General features: G+C 53.6%; 1 protein-coding gene across 2 annotated transcripts in view; it reads right to left on the minus strand.

Annotated features, from left to right (window-relative positions):
* LPIN2 (lipin 2) overlaps positions 1-19,558 on the minus strand; it is a 560,786-nt gene that overhangs the window by 377,543 nt on the left and 163,685 nt on the right. For both annotated transcript variants that reach the window (XM_085605827.1, XM_085605826.1), the window contains exon 5: positions 1,298-1,405. In XM_085605827.1, coding sequence (XP_085461953.1) covers positions 1,298-1,405 — 108 coding nt within the window. The remainder of the gene's footprint in view (positions 1-1,297; positions 1,406-19,558) is intronic.

A 19,558-nucleotide genomic window follows, 5' to 3' on the forward strand; every position in this document is an offset into this window, starting at 1 on the left:
CGTCTCCCTGTGCCTGCTGCCAGAGGGTCCCCCTGTGGTGTCCAACGATTCCTGCTGGCTCTCCTGCTTGCTAAGGGCTGGCCCCGACTTACCTTTACTGGGTGAGCCCCACAGACCTTGCTCGTCTGCAACTAAGCATTTCTTCGTGCACACATCTGTTGAGTTTGCCACGGCTTGTTGGTGGTCTTGCCAGCCACTAACTTTCAATCATCTAGACGGCCGACGTGGGGCAGCTTGTGGACATTTTCTGTGCCTTGGCATCATCGCCTGAGCTCCACAGCTGCATCTTCAAGACATTTGTGATACAGCAAAGTACCTCTGACAAGGGCTGGCATTGTGCTCCTGCTCCACCTGGACACCTCTGAGTGGTTTGGACTCTGTACCCTCTTTTTGCAAGTATTCCTCGTCTGGAATCCACACCTAGGTTCCACTAGCCTGGTCCATGAGACTGTAGCAGTTGGACATCCGAAGTTCCCCATGGACTACAATGGGCGGTTACGAAAACACTTCCGCACCTATGCACCCGGGGTACGTATCCTGGTTCTCTGGGTATCCACAGGTGAGGTGTGTTCCAACCTCCCTGGTTCCAAGGGGCTTTCTTGTGGTCCTCTAAGAAGGGTCCTGAAACAGTAAAACTCCAACCGCGACTTCTGCACGATATCCTATGGACACTGACCAAGGGTATCACCTCTACACATGGGTCCCTAGCAACTCTTAGTTACTTACCCGTGGTGGTTCCGTGCTTCCCCTGGTTCCTAGTCCCTTTGGTGTTAGTCTTGGTTTGGTACTGACCTCGCATTACACTTTCTTAGTATATGGTTTGGGCACCTCATAGGGGTCCATGTGTTTCCTATGCTTACTTACCTGCTTTGAAGTATATATTGTGTATTGATATCTCCGGTTAGGAGATATACCAAAGCAGTTTTAGTGTTTAATAAATACAAGATATTTTTCTAACACTGGTGTGGTTCTTTCTTGGGTGTAAGCTTCACTGACTGGCTATGTGGTAATGTACCCACTTTACACCCTCCTGAATAAGCCTTAGCTGCTTTCCACAGCTATCCCTTGAGGGCTTTGTTTATCAGTGACTACTACAACGATCACTAAGGGTTGCCTGGGCTCAGTGCAGGGTGCCTCACCAATAGGTGTACACAGTATAGTGAGCCAGCCTCCTGTAACAGTCTATTTATTTTATTACTAGAAGTCTCCTTCCAATTGCATATATGCTACACCATGTGCCAATAGCAATATTTCACTTGCTTAAGAAAACACAACATAACAGCCTTTAAAAACATACCTGTCAAGGGGAGACCAGTCCCCATCGGATAAAGCACAATGCTCCATGGACTGATAGAGAAAAGACTCCATGTACTCCTCTTCTAAGAAGGATGAATGTGAGGATCCCCTAGAAAATACACAATTCAAAAGAAAATGTGAAATATGTGTTAACAGCATTACTTAAATACATGCTTTGAGAAAATTAACTAGTTAGCACATAGAGAGAGAACAGAAGATGAATGACACTTCCAAGTTTACTGAGATCAGCTGACCTTTTGATTCCCCCATATTTTTTTTCTCCTCACTTACAAAAATACACTGTTGTATGGTTTTAATAAACTATTACATCAACAAAATAGTACACTGCATTGAACTAATCAGGTGGGAACAAACGTTTGCCATAACATTTGTTGATGTAAAACCATTTCAACTCTGCTTTGCTTTTGGGTGGACTGGAAAGGAAAAGATGAGAGACTATGCAGATACTGAATGGATCCGTATATTAAATAAAAAAATTGTAGAATCGCTATTGAAAGTACACCTTTCCATCCATACAGATGTCTTTCTGCGGTCAGTACTGTCATATACCATTATTTTAAATACACAAGAAAAAAATGGACAAAGTCATGAGATAAGATGTATAGAAAATGGACTGAAACCTAATTGACTCTTGTACACTTTTTTTTTTTTTTTTTTAAATATAAGGTTCTGCGGACCTTCTAAAAAAAAAGGATGTCACAATGTAACATAGATCTCACGAATACTGCAGAAATATGAAAGGAGAATGCTTGTTTAAGAATGGGGCTTGTTGGGGAGGAGCCTAGCGCTTGACCAAGATGGCCGCGTGAGCTTAGAGCTCCCGAGACCCTCGCGCCCTCCGTCGACTATCCTGTCTCTAATCCTGTCTGCATGCATGGCATCGTGTAGATGATTGGTCAGGGAGGCGATTGATGCTACCCGCGGTCGGATCGTCCACCGGGAACCGGACTTACACCTGGCGGAAGATTGCGGCCTATCTCCCGGGGAAGCCAGGGGCTAGAGTTGGCTGGATGCTCGACTCCTAGTTGAACAACAACGGCCAGGCGAGGTGTGAACTGTCGGACGGAGGTCCCCGCACTTTCACTTTCGATTTCGCTCCCTTTGTCAGCCCTGCTACTGGAGAGCTCTGGATGGCTTTATTACCCCGGGGACGCTCTGCAGGCTACTCTGGCGGTCCACGGTAGAACTGATCACTCCTTATTCCTCTCCTTGGGAGGGACCCGTCTTAACTGAACCGACCTGCTTGGAGTCAACCATGTCGGGCAAAGCAGAAGGGGATCGGCAGAAGCCTAAGTCTACCAGGCGGGGAACCTACACCCAAGTCAACAGCATGGACCGATATGCTCTGCAAAAGGGATCACCGAGTGGATCGAGCCAGGTGCCGGATGCCCAGAAGGAGGACTCGCCTGTGGCCCCGGAGCTCTCCCTGCAGGATGTCATGGGCGCGCTCGAAGGGATGCAGACTTCGATTGGGAGACAGTTTGAGGCCCTGGCGCATAAGGTGGATGCCATTTTGGTGGATGTCAACCTGATCCGTGCGGACTTGGGCAAAACGAATGAACGGGTTAAGACCTTGGACCTCAGGACCACGGGCCTCACTGATGTTACGGAACTGCAGACCGAGGTTCGTAAGCTGAGGACCGAGAGTGATCTCGTCGCCCGCCGGCTGGAGGACTTTGAGAGCCGGGCCAGGCGCAACAATGTGCGCGTTATCGGGGTCCCGGAGTCCTCGGATGAGGCTTCGGTTGACCTGCTTGTTGAAGACTTGGTCCTCAATCATCTGAAGCCCAAGGGCCTTGGGAAGTTCTTTGCGGTGGAAAGGGCCCATAGAGTGCCGGGCGGGAGGCCTAAGGCGGGTGCCCCGCCGAGGCCGATCGTGGCCCGGCTCTTTCACTTTCGAGATCGGGACGCTATTCTGCAAGCATCGAGGGTGACGGGCCCGGTCCCCTTCCAGAACGCGTCGGTGAATTTCTATCCGGACTTCACCCAGCAGGTGCAGAGGCAGAGACAGGGCTTCCTGGGGGGGGAAGAGACCTGAAGTATGCCATGCTCTTCCCTGCCAGACTGCGGGTGGTGCACGACGATCGGACATTCTTTTTTGACTCTCCTGTTATGGCCGACGAATGGCTGGACGCTTTGCCCCGGCGACGGACGGGGGACGACACAGCAGAGGATGGAGACAGTGGCCGGGATGGGCAGGGCTGACATCTCGGAGCCGGTCTGACTTGATTTGACTATACTTGAAGACTTGCATAGAGTGCAGTAACTGTGGAGGGTTGCGGGAGGACGAGGGTTGCTCTTTTCCTCCCTTAGGGTACTTTTTGTAGACTTTTTGTTTTTGTAGGGCGACAGGCACACTGCAAGTTGGGGGGGCTTTGTAAGCTGCAGCAGGGGTGCAGGGTGGGGGGAGTTTTAGGGATTTTGGGGTTGTTGTTGGGGGGGTTTATTTCTGCAAGGCATGATGCTTATATCCAGGGCTGTTCCATGGTGGCTCCTCGGGTGTGGGGTGGGCCTCTTTCCGTTTGAGGATGGGGGGTAGGGGCTTAAGTGTTATAAGCTGGAATGTTAATGGGTTGGGGGATCGCATTAAGCGGGGGATTGTTTTGCAATTTTTGAAACGATCAATGCCGGATGTTGCCCTGCTGCAGGAGACGCATCTTATAGGAAATACGTGCTATGCCCTGAATAGGAAGGGGTATAAATTCATTGCACATTCAGGATTCTCATCTGGGTCCAGGGGTGTGGGCATCCTAGTTAGAGCTTCGTTGCCATTTGAGGTGGACTCCACCATTGTTGATGATAGGGGGAGGTTTGTGGCGGTGGCGGGGCGGTGGGAAGGACGGACTGTGGTTTTAGTTTCGGTTTATGTCCCGCCGGCCCTGCAGGCCTCCACTTTTGCAGATCTGGGTAGGGCCCTGCTGGATCTCCCGGGGGGAATGCTTGTGGTGGGAGGGGATTTCAACGCTGTTTGCTCCGGCCTGCTGGATAGACACCCGCCCAGAGACACAGGGGGGGCTCAGAAATGGCTTCCAGACTTCCTAGACACGCTTGGTCTGATAGACTGCTGGCGGCTCCGACACCCCACACAGAGCCAGTACACGTTCCACTCCGGGGCACATGGTAGCCTCTCCAGGATTGATTACCTGCTCACTCTGGCCGCGCATGCCTCGTTGGTATCCGAGGCGAGGCACATGGCGCGCGGTATATCTGACCACTCGCCAGTGTGGATCCGGCTGGATCTAGGTCGGGAGGGAGGAGGAAGGGTGGCCCCTATCAACCCTTGGTATTTCCGAGACCCCAAGATGCGCAGCGCCCTGGTAAAGAAGGTAGAACATTTTTTCAAGGACAATCAGGGAACCGTTGACTCGGCAGTGTCGCTGTGGGAAGCTTTTAAGACCGTGCTTCGGGGGGAGGCCCTCTCCCTAGTAGTGGCTGCCAAGAGGCGTAGAGATGGTGAGATTCTGCAGGTGGAGGAGGAGATCGCGGCTCTGGAGGGAGCGATGGAGGAGGAGGTTACAGAGTCCTCACTGCATGAGCTTTGTTTGAAGCAAACTGAGTATAAAGACCTGGTGACGAACGCCGCTAAGACCCTCAGTAGGGAACAGCAGGGCCGACTGTATGATGTTGGTGATAAGGCAGGGAAACTCCTGGCGTGGCTGGACAAAAAAGAACGGGTCAATAGAGTGGTGCCAGAGTTGACGGGAGAGAGGGGAGAGGCGATTGTGGAACCTGAGGGGATTGTAAAGAGCTTCTCGGACTATTTCTGTAAGGTTTATGCCTCTGCGTCGGATAGGCCAACCGAGGACTCGTGTGACCTCCTCCGTGATATCGAGTTGCCCTGCCTCTCTGCTATAGATAGGGACGATCTAGATGGTGAAATAACGGTCGACGAGGTGGCGGGGGCTATCCGCACGTTAAACTCGGGTAAGGCCTCGGGACCGAACGGCTTGCCGATAGACCTGTACAAGCTGTTCCCGGATAGGGTCGCCCCTCACCTGCGCGCCATGTTTTTGGAGGCGCGGGGGGGTGGGGCCCTCCCGTTGGATCAGCGACTGGCGTCGATTGTGGTCATACACAAAGAGGGTAAACCCCGCGATAAGTGCGCCTCATATCGGCCTATTTCACTTCTTAACGCGGAGCCGAAAATTCTGGCTAAACTCCTGGCGACCCGTTTGATTAGGGTACTTGGCGACTTAGTCCACCCGGATCAATCCGGCTTCATCCCGCACCGAAACACAGCGCTGAATCTTAGGCGTCTTCATGGCGTAATCGCCAGGGCGGGCACGTTACGTGAACCGGCTATTGTGGCGTCTCTTGATGCCACGATGGCCTTTGACACGGTGGAGTGGGCATACTTGTGGGCCGTGCTGGCCAAGTTCGGTTTTGGCAGCGGTTTTGTGAGCTGGGTGAGGTTGCTGTACGAGGGGCCGCTAGCTAGTGTGGTGGTGAATGGTCGGGCGTCGACTCCGTTTCAGCTTGGAAGGGGTACTCGGCAGGGTTGCCCCCTGTCGCCTCTGTTGTTCGCCCTCGCCCTTGAGCCGCTGGCTGCGTGGATACGTTGGCACCCGGATATACGGGGCCTTCGGTGGTCGCCTGAACACGAGGACCGTATTTCGCTCTATGCCGATGATATCCTGTTGTATCTTGCCTCGCCCAAGAAATCACTTATAGTGGTCTGTGACGTACTCACATCTTTTGGTAGGAACTCGGGTCTCGTCATCAATTGGAGCAAATCGTACTTGTATGTTCTTAGTGGCGAGGTTCCACTGATCCCTAGAACATGTTCGATACAGATCGCCCAGCAGGGTTTCGTGTACTTGGGGATCTTTATCTCCATGGACTCGGCTGTGCGCTATGAGAAGAATCTGCTCCCCCCCCTGGCACGCCTGAGGCGCGATGTTGAAGGTTGGCGGAGGCTGCCGCTCTCCCTCGTCGGGCGTGCGGCCCTGTTCAAAATGATGTCTCTCCCCCGCTTTCTCTACGCCTTACAGAATACCTTGGATTGGGTGCCGGCCAAATACTTTCGGGAGGTCGAAGGCCTCGAACGGACGTTGCTGTGGGATGGGCGGCCGCGAATTGCTATTGCAAAGCTGACGCTTCCATGGTACGACGGGGGCATTGCGCTCCCAGATATCCGTCGGTACTATTGGGCCACACAGCTGAGCGCGATCAATCATGGGCTTTATGGCCCTGCTCTCAGCCCTGGGTATGCCATGGACAGGTGGTTGCTGCGTGGTGGTAACTATTACAGGGCGTTGTACTCGCGATCCCTAGACTCGTCCCTCACGGGGCCCACCGCTGTGGCAGTGCGGGTGTGGAAGATGGCAACTGACTCGCTGGGCTGGAAGGATAAGCTCACCCTCGCTACCCCGTTGTTTGAATCGGAGAGATTGGGAAGGCTTTGGCATTCAAAAGGCTTTGATAAGTGGGACCTGATTGGCATCTCCAGGGTGGGTGATGTGCTGCATAAGGGGAAGGTGAAGTCCTTTGAGGAGTTGCAGACTGAGTATGAGCTGGGGCCCTCCGAGTATTTCAGATATATTCAGATGCGCCACGCCCTCCGATCAGTCGTCGTGGAGGGTGAGAAGGTGCCTGAGTCCTCTCCCTTGGAGGACCGGGTCCTTGATGGCCACATGCCCGAAAGCACGATCTCGCTCATATATAAGAAACTTATAAACGTCCGGGCGGACATGCTTCTGGGGCTGAGGGACCAGTGGACTAGGGATGGCCTCGAGTTAGATGATGAGGATTGGCAGTCAGCTGTTTCTTCCCCTAAGGAGGTCGCGATCCCGTCGCGCCTGAGGCTGGTGCAGCTTAAAATACTGCACCGAGTGTATGTGACGGGGCCAAGGCTGGTCCACATGGGGTTCTCGGAGGACGGCCTGTGCAGGAGGGGGTGTGGTATGGTGGGTACTTTCCTGCACATCATTTGGGAGTGTGGTGTCATTGTGGAATTCTGGAGGGGAGTCCATGCAGTAATGGGGGAGGTGACAGGCATTGCTCTGCAGCCGGAGGCGCGGTGCTGTCTCCTGAATATCTGGGGGCCCACTGATCTCGATGAGGCGCGGACCCAATGGGTGACACTGGGTAACATGGTCGCTAAGAGGGATATCGCGCGATTGTGGGGCTCCTCGGGGCCCCCCACACTGACTGCGTGGAAAGAGAACATGGACTGGAGCATGTTTAGGGAGAAGACAGTCTACTGCTCTAGAGGCCGCCCCCGGAAGTGGCACGCCATCTGGGGGCGGTGGAATCAATACAGGGGGGGAATATGCCTTGCCCCTGATCTGGAACCGCCCGAGGAACAGCTTTCCCCCTGACCTTCTTTCCAGCACAGTCTGGTTTGTGAACTATTTGGGCCTCTGCTGTCCCCCCTCTTCCTCCTTACACTATCTTGTAACCGGTAGATGAGTGGGGTCCGGCCTCCCCTGGGGGCTCTCACCATGGTTTTTTAATGTTCTTGCCTTGCTGGGGTTTGCTGTGCTTTTTGTGTTTGTTTAAAATTGAACCTTTGCACTTCTCTTTGTACTTTACTGGGGGCGCATCACTGTTTCTAATCATCGATGCTGCCGAACCTCCGGGTTGTCGGCTGAATAGCTGTGTCCTGTTTTTTAAATAAAGGTTTTTCAAAAAAAAAAAAAAGAATGGGGCTTGTTGCTTAGTTGCTCTTTGTTCATAATATCATTATGGTTCAGAGTTTTCTATTTATTTGTGATTTAAGTAACTGCCTCACACTACAAATGAAAATGCCCCTTCTCTCTTCTGTACATTTTATTGAAAAAAATATAGGTCACAAAACATTAGATCCATCTTTGTAGTGACGGACTGTTCCTTCATAATCACAGCACTACCGAAATTCTTAGTTCATGCTTTTAGTTGAGGAATATATTATGTGAGGCAGTATCATAAATGGGTAACCTATTTCGTTATTTATTCATGTAATGCTTAAACTTGCCTAATGGTATAATTAAACATAAGAATGTGGTATACCCTAGGGACAAATTCATGCACAAAACATTTACTTCACAATGAAACAGTTATTTTTATCGGAATTAGAATGTAATCACATCTTGCTAATTTGATCTTCAATTAAATAAACCTGTCTGTACATCAAACTACACTCTGTATTATTGATTTTTTTGTTTGTTTCTGGTACAAAGGGTAACGTAACGAAAACAAACACAATTATACACAACACATTACACAACTTGAACATGCCACGTCATGTTCCTCAAATCCGCAAAATAATTCACTGTCCTTGCTTCCTTTTTACTTTGAGAATGGTGGTTACATGAAGAGTTCATCTTTTAATCCACCTTGAGTGTGATTACATTTTATTTCGGTGAAAATGAACTATTGTAGCGATCTAATCTAATTATGGTTTACCCTCTGGGGTGGGGGAACAATCCATTTTTTAGAGTTAGCTGGTTGAGCAGGCTGGTATGGCATCTTGTGGGATAATGGCAAAGCCCCATAGTGTAACTGTCTGGGGAAAGCCAGAGATTCAGGGCGTGAACAGCCCAAACTCTAACGCTTATTTAGAGGGATTTAAGGATAACTTTAAAGAGATACAGAGTAAGTGACAGACATCAGCAGGGGGGCGTGGCTTAGCAGCCGATGGGCATGGACGCGTGAGCGAAGAGCTCCGCATCCCGCCCGGCAAAAATCCTGTTAGAAGTGGTGCCCCCGGCGTTCCGGGGCTTCTGGAGGGCTCCCCCCACCTGCCCTGTGCTTTTGGAGCGGACCGCTGGCCGGGTTAGCGGCGCCAGAGGCGGGAGCCGCGACGGGCGGCCGCGGCCCACAGTACGTTGGTAGCCGGCCGGAAGTGCGGGAGCCCCGGCGGGCGCGGCAGGAAGTGCCGATCGCCGGCAGGTGGAGGACGGAGCGAAGCGGAGGACGCCCGCGGCGGGAGGCTCGCAGCTGCGGGTCGCGAACGGGCACTGCCGCTGGGGGTTGCTCCTGAGGTGGAACGGCAGGCCAGAGAGAGGAGCCGGACCGGCGGTGCTGGTGAGGCGGCCAAGAGCGGGAGCGGAGACTGAGACAGAGGACGGCGGACCCTGTGCAGCTGAAAGGCGGACGGGGCCACGGGAGTAGCGACTGGCCCTGTGAGCGACGTTGAGGCGCAGAGCTCTCTGACCAGAGGTTGTGAACCTCGGACCCGGCGGAGTGCACGGCCGCTGGTGTGCGGTGGGGGCTTGAAGTATCGTGGTGCCCCGAGGAGGACGGCGGAGACGCCCCGGTGAGGGGCTTGACCGGCGGCGGAGCAGAGAGGGTCCCCGCGGCGGACGCTGGGAACGTGGGGCCTAGGAGCTGCCAGCTGTCTCGTGAACGAGGCCTCGTGCCGACCTGCAGGTACCGGGTGCGGGATCATGGGCAAGCCGCGCCCCAGGTTGGGAGGTGCCCCGGCGGACCCCGCGGGGGACACTGTTGCGGGCCGAGAGGTCGGACAGAATGCGGACGCGGCGGTGGGCCTCCAGCAGCGGCAGCTGGACCAAATCCTCCTGGCCATAGCGGACACGAAGTCGGCGTTGCAGGCGGACATTGCCCAGGTGTCCACGGATCTGGGGCTGCTACGGGCGGATCACCGGAAGCTCGTGGATAGGGTCAAAACTGCGGAGGACAAGCTGGACTCGCTGGCCCCGGCCCAGAAGGTGACAGAGACCCAGACGGCGGACCTCCTGCGGAGGGTAGTGGTCCTGGAAAAGAGGGCCGAGGACGCTGAAGGGCGTAACCGCCGCAACAACATCCGAGTGGTGGGTCTGCCAGAGAAAATTGAAGGGGGTGACATGTTGGCCTTCCTGGAGACCTGGCTGCAGGAGGTGGTGGTGCCGGAGGGGCTCACGCGGTTCTACACCTTGGAGAGGGCGCATAGGGTGCCTGCTCGGCACCCGGACCCGGGCCGTCCGCCCCGGCCAGTGGTGGCCCGCCTGCTGCACTACAGAGACATCATTTTACAGAGGGCTCGGACGCAGGGCCCATTCCAGGTGCAGAATGTCCCGGTTTCCATTTACCCGGATTACCCCATGGAGGTCCAGCGCAGACGATCCTCCTTTCAGGCTGTGAAGAAGGCACTGCGGGACGAGGGGCTGCGGTACTCCTTGCTGTTCCCGGCACGACTCCGGGTGATGCTGGATGGAGCGACGTCGTTCTTCACTGACCCTGCGGCGGCCTGGAGCTGGCTGGAGGCGACCAGAACCCGGGCGGCGGCGCACTCGGATGGAGGGAGGCCGATGGGGGTACTGGCCAAGCCCCGCCGTAGCAGACGCAACAAGGCACGACAAGCGGGGGTCCGGTCGCCTGGTGCCTCCCAGACGGTGCTGGAACGGCGGGCTGCTCTGCAGGCGGTCTCGGAGATCTCCGGGGCGGTGGTCTCCCAGCTCAGCGAAGCATCGGGCTCCCGGAGGGGCACTGAGGACTCCCATTCTGATGGTGCTGAAGAGGAGGCGGAGGAGTTACCTGATGTCACCCATGGGACTGCTGATGAGTTGCTGGACGCTTGAAGGTTTGGAGAGCTGCCGGACCTCGGCTGGGAGGGCACAGATAGTGGGGAGCTGCGGGACATTGAGAGAGAGACCTGGCGGGGTCCTGCGGGGATGAGGGGCAGACTGCTCTGGGAAGGTGCTTTATGGCTGGTCGTGAGGAGCATGACGAGGGGGGGGTGGGGGGGCCTGAACGGAGTGGAGCGCCGGGGAACGACTGGCTGTGACTGGGCAAGGATGCTTGGATAAGGACTGTCGTCAAGCCCGTCTGGCGGTGAGCCACCACCTCAACCTCACGGACGAAGTGAGACTCTGGTGGCTACCAGAGGGTTTGTTTGCTGTTGGGGGTAGTATTTGGATGGGTACCTACAGTTTAGCGCCTGTTCTGGGGAGGGGAGGGAGCTTGGGGAGTTGGGGAGTTATATGGTTTTTGGGGCTTGTCAGTGTGCCTCGGGGGTCCCGTCATGGGTGGTTGGTTCAACGATGGGATGGGGAACCTCTCTGAACTGCGATTTATGACTTGGAATGTGAGAGGGCTCACCTCAATGGTGAAGCGGCATAAGGTCCATGCGTACTTAGTGCGGAGAGGGGTACAGGTAGCATTCCTCCAGGAAACCCACTTGGACAAAGAAGAGGGGCTGGCGCTGCGTAGACGCTGGAGGGGCCAACTGTATTACACGACATTCTCGAAGTTTGCTCGGGGTGCCCTGATCTGGGTGAGGGCGGGAGTCCCTTTTCAGAATCTCAGGACGTTAGTGGATCCGGAGGGCAGGTTTGTGGCGGTGCAGGGGCGGCTGGATGGAAGGGATATAGCTTTGTGTAGTGTGTATGCCCCCAATGTTGACCAGGCCGCTTTCTTCTCCAGACTGTCGGGTCAACTGGCAGAGTATTTGACGGGGGCAGTAGTATTGGGGGGGGATTTCAACTCCGTGTTGGATGTGGAGTTGGACAGGTCTCATCCGCCCCTTGCACAGTCGGCGGTTTGCCGGGTGGCCAAAAGCAGGCGGGTCTGGCAAGATACTTGGGGCTTAGTGGCCACGTGGCGTACCCATCACCCGCATGACAGGGACTACTCCTTTTACTCGGCTCCACATGAGCTGCACGTCAGATTAGATAGCATATTGTGCTCGCCAGATGTTCAACCTTTGATGCGGCATAGTGAATATTTAGCCAGGACCATATCGGACCATAACCCATGCGTGGGGATGCTGCGATGGTCTAGGCAGCGGCAGGCGATCCCTACGTGGCGCCTTAACCCTTTGCTGCTTGAGGACCCGGTGTTCCAGGCGGAGATTGGCGATTGTATAACGCAGTATTTCGGGCAGAATACAGGGACGGCGACGACCCGAGCGACGGAATGGGATGCGTTTAAGGCGGTCGTCCGGGGGGCTTGCATTTCCTCCACCACCGGGGTGAGGAGGGCCTTGTTAAACGAGGTGGACGGAGCGGAGACACGGCTGCGGGAAGCGGAGCGGGCGTTTCAAGACGGGGACGGCGAGGTGGCCGGGGTTGTGGAAGCGCGAGAACGCGTGGCGGTCTCCATGGAACAGCTTCGTTGTCACGATCATAGAGCTTATCTGGTCCGAGCACATGCGGAAAGGGATAAGGTGGGTTCCCTTTTGGCATGGTTGGCGAACCCGGCGGCGCGCGGAGACCCTATACTCCTACTGGTAGAGGAGGGGGGGGGGGTCCCGGTTTATTCTCAGGTGGGGATTAATAGGCGGTTCGCCAGCTATTATGCTGGGTTATACGATAGTACAATGGCGCAGGAACCCGAGAGCCTTGTTGATTTTCTGTTGGCAGCCCGTCTGCCTCGGCTGGACTCGGACGCTGGGAAGGCCCTTGGGGGCGCGATTTCGCTGAGCGAAATCCGAGTGGCAATTAAGCACATGGCTCGTCGCAAGACCCCGGGGGCGGATGGCTTGCCTGTCGAGTTTTATGCGGCCTACCCGGAGCTGTTGGCGCAGCAGCTGCAGGCCCTGTATAGCGAGGCCTGGGAGTTGGGACAGTTGCCTGCCTCTGCTCGGGAGGCGATCGTGATACCCTTGCTGAAACCCGGTGGCGAGGCGGGTGCACGCACAGCATACCGCCCGCTTTCCATGCTGACGGTGGACTACAAGATCCTGAGTAGAATCTTGGCGTCACGCCTTTTGACCCACATGACCGCCTTGATCCACCCGGATCAGGCGGGCTTCATTCCTAGGCGCAGCACAGCCACCTCGATTCGACGGTTGCTGCGAGTGATGGAGCTGGACCGGGACGAATACCCGGAGGCCTGCACACTGTCGGTCGACCTAGAAAAGGCCTTCGATAGTGTGGAATGGCCGTATTTGTACCGAGTGTTGCGGGAATTCGGCTTAGGGGAGGACTTTGTCCGTTGGACCGCCTTGTTGTATAGCGGGGCCACGGCCCGGGTGAAGACGGGGACTAATATCTTGGCTTCCTACCAAGTGCGGAGGGGGACGGGCAGGGCTGTTCCCTCTCCCCCTTGTTGTTTGCGCTGGCTGTGGAACTGCTGGCCGCTCACGCCCGACAGGGGGGTGCTTATTCCGGAGTCTCCCTGAGGGGGGACACCCACTACATCTCCCTCTATGCAGATGACCTGCTGTTGTTTTTGAGGGACGCGACTGATGCGTTACGGGGCACGACCGCGCTGTTGAAGGAGTTCGGCCGCATGTCCGGCCTGAAGGTCAATTGGGGCAAGACGTGTCTGTTCCCATTGTCGCGGGGCGGCGGGACACCGCGGACGGCGGGACATATCCGATGGGAGAGCAGCTGCTTGCGCTACCTGGGGGTTAACATTTATCATACCCAGGCAGATTTGTTGGAGGGGAATGTCGGCAGGGCGCTTCGGGGACTACGGGGTAGTATGGGATTTTGGAGTACACTCCCGCTCTCATGTGCCGGGAGGGTGGCGTTGCTGAAAATGGTGGCGCTGCCACGCCTTCTTTATTTTTTCCGCACACTTCCTATATGGATCCCGGCGTCATACTTTGCGCGCTTACGGGCTCTTTCGACGGGGTTCATTTGGGGGTCGGGTCGGCGACGGGTGGCGCTGGCCACGTTGCGGAGGCCGCGAGCGGAGGGGGGCCTGGCAGCCCCCGACTTTGAATGGTACTATCTGGCGGCGCAGCTCCAGTGGCTCACACAGGCGGTGGCCCGGGAGTATCGAGGCCCTGAGGGCCCACGGGACAGGTTGATCCCACGGCATGTGCTGGCCTTCATTGTTCTCCAGCAGCGACTGGATCTGACTCAGCTGACCCTGGAGGAACGCACCCCCTGGCAGTGCTGGAATAGGTGCCAGAGGCGGGCAGCTATAGTCCGCCCGTACGCTCCGGAAATCCCCCTTGGGATGTGTACAGCGCTCCCGCATGGGGGAGATTGGTCGGGGCTAGCGATTTGGGAGGAGCTAGGGGTACAGATGGTAGGGGATCTTTACCGGGACGGTGCGTTATTGTCTTTCCAGGAATTGCTGGACGCCTATGGGCTCCCGCAGGGGGACTTTCTGCTCCATGCGGCTTTGGTGGCGAGCATTCAGAAGCATTGGAACATGGGGCTGTCGGAACCCCCGACCGCGGCGGGTTGTCAGTATGTCGTAATGGCAGCAGGGACGGCCAAAGCCATAACATGCTTATACCGCAGATTATCGACGGAGGGTTTGCAACCACTAGCCGCCCTGCGAGAAAAGTGGGAACGGGACCTCGGGAAAACGATACCGGAAACCACATGGTCTACGCTAGTGCGGAGGGCCTGGAAGGGGACTCAGAACGCACGATTCCAGCTCGTTCAGTTTTTCACATTACATAGGGCGTATATGACGCCGGCCAAGATCCTGCAATACTTTGGTGGAGCGCAATCTCCATGCCCTCGATGTGGGGGAGACGGGGTAGATTTTCGCCACATGTTTTGGGCCTGTCCACAGTTAGGCGATTATTGGGCTGAGGTAGTGGATTGCCTGAACCAGGTGACAGACCGCTCTCTCACTCCAGAGATGGGGACATGCTTGTTGCTATGGTTTCCCCACACCCGCCGCACGAAGGTCACTAGTAGGTTCTATGATCTGGGGCTGATATTAGCTAAGAGAGAATTGACCCTGCACTGGAAATCCAGGGGGGGGCCTAGCTATGTGCGGTGGAGGGCAGCGCTAGTGAGATGGGCGGGGGCGGAGGGTATGCTCCGGGTGCAGATGGCTCTGATGGGTGACGATGAGAAAGCGTTAGCGACAGCAAGGGCATGGGAAGCGTTGGTAGTGGAGCTCCAGGGGCTGATGTCTGAGGTGGAGGAAGAAGGGAGCGCTTCGGATCGGCATGAGGCGAGGGGACCTGGGGATTGAGTTAGGAAGGGGATGAGGGCGGCCCCCAGACAAATGCCGGAGGCCTGGCCACGAGGGACGATTTGCTTACGTAGAGAGGAGGTGAGCAACTGCAATTGAACTCCAAGGTCGGGGGGCACATCAAGGGTGAAATGGGGGACAGGGGTGCACTGACATAGGGGTGGGAGGGGGGGGGGGACGAGTTGGGATTGGGAGGGGGGCTGCTCTTACGGCACGAGGGAACCCGTGATGTAATGAACAGTTGTTGATTTGGAAACTAATAAAAAATGTTTCAACAAAAAAAAAAAAGTGACAGACATCAGCAAATACGAGTGGCCCACAAAAATAAATACATCAGGCAAGTTGAATGAGGGAGAACTAAGAAATCGCGAGAAATTGTTTGTCTGATTAGAGGCAATGGGTGGTTGCAATAAATCGATCTTACCTTGGAGAGGAGATGGAGTAGAATTTTACAGTTAGATTACGGATGGTGAGGCTGCCTGGTTGGTGGTTGAGAATGGTGGGTTTAGAGGAGGGATTACATGGGCATATCGAGGATTTCTTGGGTTTTTGGTTTGGCAACAACTGTTTATGTGTTTTTCTAAACTTAGCAGAATACAAGAGAAAGGAAACGTCTTCGTTATTAGTGATAGATGAGAACTGTATATCGGCAAACAGCATTATGAACAACATAAAAGAAATAAAGAAGCACTGGAGAGAAATGCTTTGCCATTATTCAGTACCTAAAGTTGACATCAATGTAGTATCAAATAGAGCAGTACAGTTTAGGGATGATCCTTATGAGGGTCTAGTGCAAGAAGTCGAGGGAGAGAAAGTAATGAGGTCAGGGCCAGGAAGTGTGGGCAGTCGATGGCAAGAGTGCACGGGGGAGCTAGCTTTGTTAAAGGTAGCAGTCACTGAAGGATTACTTTAAAGCCACAGGGAAAAAAGAAAGGTATGCTTGGGCCATCCAATGTTCAAACGGTAAGTGAAATGGGGAGTTTTTCGAGTGGTTGCACCAGTTACATGGCATCAAGAGAAGAGTGTACTTTGTGACAGCTAAAGGATCGATTATTGATTGCACTCGAATCAGAGCATATAGTATCCAGGGATGAAATGGCTCGCCATCAATTGCGGACATTTATGTGCACTCAGTCTACACCAGAATGAACAGACTAAGAGATGCCGTTAGCGAACAGTCGCAGTGGTGTGAGATGTGCAGTGTGCATCTATGTTCATTCTGAAAGGGATTCGGTCACTGATCTTATGACCCACTTGCTCACAGGATGTGAGGTGTGACTGCTCGGCCAGTCATTCAGCCACATCCTGTCTGGTGTGTCTCCTCCAGTGGTGAAAATATTTGATTTTACTGGTACTACCAAGCTCTGCAGCCATTTGCATCTGACGTGATAATATAAGGCGTTATATGTGAGGCAGCAGATCTTAAAATTGGATCGCTTCCTCACAGGTAACCAGTGGAGTTCTCTCAGCAAGGGGCCTGAGGGGTAGATCAGTCATGTCGCGCTATACCTAAATGTGCTGAGCAGGGCACAAGTAAATTGCTGGCAGATGACATTGTGGTCCAGATATATCTCTAGTAGCAATTTGGCATAGGGCAGGGACACTGGACATGTGTTAGATCCCAGCACCAACAGCCAAATTAGGAACTACTGGAATCTGAACTGGAGCAAATACTCTGTTCAATTGGAGCAGCAGCCTAGCGAGCAGTTGTATGAGCCTCTGGGAAAAAAAACCTTAGCTTACCTTAGAATAGATAACCCAGCAATACCAAACCCGGTAGTGGGTCTGCGAACCAAGATCACACCACAAAGTCCTGGAGAACAGAACGGCCAAAAAAGCAGTCTCTCCGGACTTGGCTGTCCAGACAGTAGTGTTTTGTAAACGTGTGCAGTGATGCCCACGTAGCTGCCTGACAGATGTCATTTAGAGAAACTCCTCTTCCCAAGGCAGTAGTGGCTGCCGTCGCCCTGGTGGAATGGGCGCATAGCCCCACTGGAGGCTCCTTTTAGCCAGAGAGTAGCATGCTTTAATCCCCAAACGACCCATCGAGAAATGGTCCTCTTGTTATGTTAAGCGAATTTGTATAGAGCACGACTCACCCGGAGCATCTCGGCGCTTACCTAGTGAAAAGAGAGTGGAAGCCAGAGTCAGGTTGATGCATAGATTCAGAACAGAAAGGCTTTTAGTTGTTTCCTGAAGACGTATGAGGTGCATTCATGCAGTGCAATAGGCAGTTGGTTCCAGTACCGTGGGGCAAGGTACGAGAAGGCTTTGCTCCCAGTGCGACTTAGGCTTATTCAGGGAATTTTTTAAAAGGGCTAAAGATTAGATCTGAGGTTACGACCAGAAACCTGTTTGGTCAGTTTCTTTTGCAGATAATAGGGGCCTTTGCCGTTTAAGGCGTTATATGCGAGGCAGCAGATCTTAAAATTGGATCGCTTCCTCACAGGTAACCAGTGGAGTTCTCTCAGCAAGGGGCCTGAGGGGTAGATCAGTCATGTCGCGCTATACCTAAATGTGCTGAGCAGGGCACAAGTAAATTGCTGGCAGATGACATTGTGGTCCAGATATGTCTCTAGTAGCAATCTGGCATAGGGCAGGGACACTGGACATGTGTTAGATCCCAGCACCAACAGCCAAATTAGGAACTACTTGAATCTGAACTGGAGCAAATACTCGGTTCAATTGGAGCAGCAGCCTAGCGAGCAGTTGTATGAGCCTCTGGGAAAAAAACCTCTCCAGCGGAGGAGAGTGCAGCAGTATACACAGAGTCTTGGGGTGTTAAGACAAGGAATTTAATGCAATATGTGGACACAGGAGATCAAAAGAAAATCAACCCAATAACCTGTTAGTCAAATCCTGAGAGATATGAAAATAAGCTACTTACCTGTAAATGTGGTTCTCCGGTATTGGTATCTTTCATAGATTCACATGCTTGAATCATTTCCAATCGTTGAAGTGGGAGTCCCATGGTACATATAAAGCAGTTAGTACAACTTTAACATTGAAGTTAGTGAACAAGTTACTTACCTTCGGTAACGATATATCTGTAAGAAACATAGGTTAGTTATAGATTCCTTACCTTCGAATTACCCCCAGACGTCAGACCGGATCCGGAAAGTTTTTCGTCAGCAGTACCTCTGCGCGTCGGAAGGTGGCATCTGTTGGCTCCGTGTCCGTCGTTGGCGCCGTGGTCGCCGGGATGACGTCGCAATAGCTACTGGACGCCGCCCTCACGCGCTGACGTCAGTTCTGTAAACGACTTTCCGCGCCAGGAACGCAGAGCTATGCAAGACACTGACCACTGGTGCACAAACCTAGGGCCCTGAAAGGATATCCTTAACCCTAGAAATCAGTTCTCAGAACGGGGAGGATGGGTGAGGCGGTAAGGAATCTATAACTAACTAATGTTTCTTACAGATATATTTTTACCGAAGGTAAGTAACTTGTTCATCTGAATGAAACAAGTTAGTTATAGATTCCTTACCTTAGAATAGATAACCCAGCAATACCAAACCCGGTGGTGGGTCTGCGAACCAAGATCACACCAGAAAGTCCTGGAGAACAGAAAGGCCAAAGAAGCAGTCTCTCCGGACTTGGCTGTCCAGACAGTAGTGTTTTGTAAACATGTGCAGTGATGCCCATGTAGCTGCCTGACAGATGTCATTTAGAGGAACTCCTCTTCCCAAGGCAGTAGTGGCTGCCGTCGCCCTGGTGGAATGGGCACATAGCCCCACTGGAGGCTCCTTTTTAGCCAGAGAATAGCATGCTTTAATCCCCAAAACGACCCATCGAGAAATGGTCCTCTTGTTATGTTATGTTAAGCACATTTGTATAGCGCACGACTCACCCGGGGGCAACTCGGCACTTACCTAGTGAAAAGAGAGTGGAAGCCAGAGTCAGGTTGATACATAGATTCAGAACAGAAAGGCTTTTAGTTGTTTCCTGAAGACGGTATGAGGTTCATTCACACAGTGCAATAGGCAGTTGGTTCCAGTACCGTGGGGCAAGGTACGAGAAGGCTTTGCTCCCAGTGCGACTTAAGCGTATTCGGGGAATTTTTGAAAGGGCTAAAGAATTAGATCTAAGGTTACGACCAGAAACCTGTTTGGTCAGTTTCTTTTGCAGATAATAGGGGCCTTTGCCGTTTAAGGTGAGGCAGATCTTAAAATTGGATAGCTTCCTCACAGGTAACCAGTGGAGTTCTCTCAGCAAGGGGCCTGAGGGGGAACCTGGCGGGCAATTCAAAATCATTATTACTGCAGTGTTTTGGATCACCTGCAGTTTAGCAAGCAACGTCTTGCCTACTTCAGCTAACAGTGCATTTCCATAGTCCAGGCGGCTGATCACCATAGCCGGGACCAGGGTTCTACGGTGTTTGGTGGGCAGATAGGGCAGAATCTTGCGTAGGAGACGTAAGCTATAATAA

The sequence above is a fragment of the Triturus cristatus genome, chromosome 5_1, assembly GCF_964204655.1.
Source record: "Triturus cristatus chromosome 5_1, aTriCri1.1, whole genome shotgun sequence".
Taxonomy (NCBI): Eukaryota; Metazoa; Chordata; class Amphibia; order Caudata; family Salamandridae; genus Triturus; species Triturus cristatus.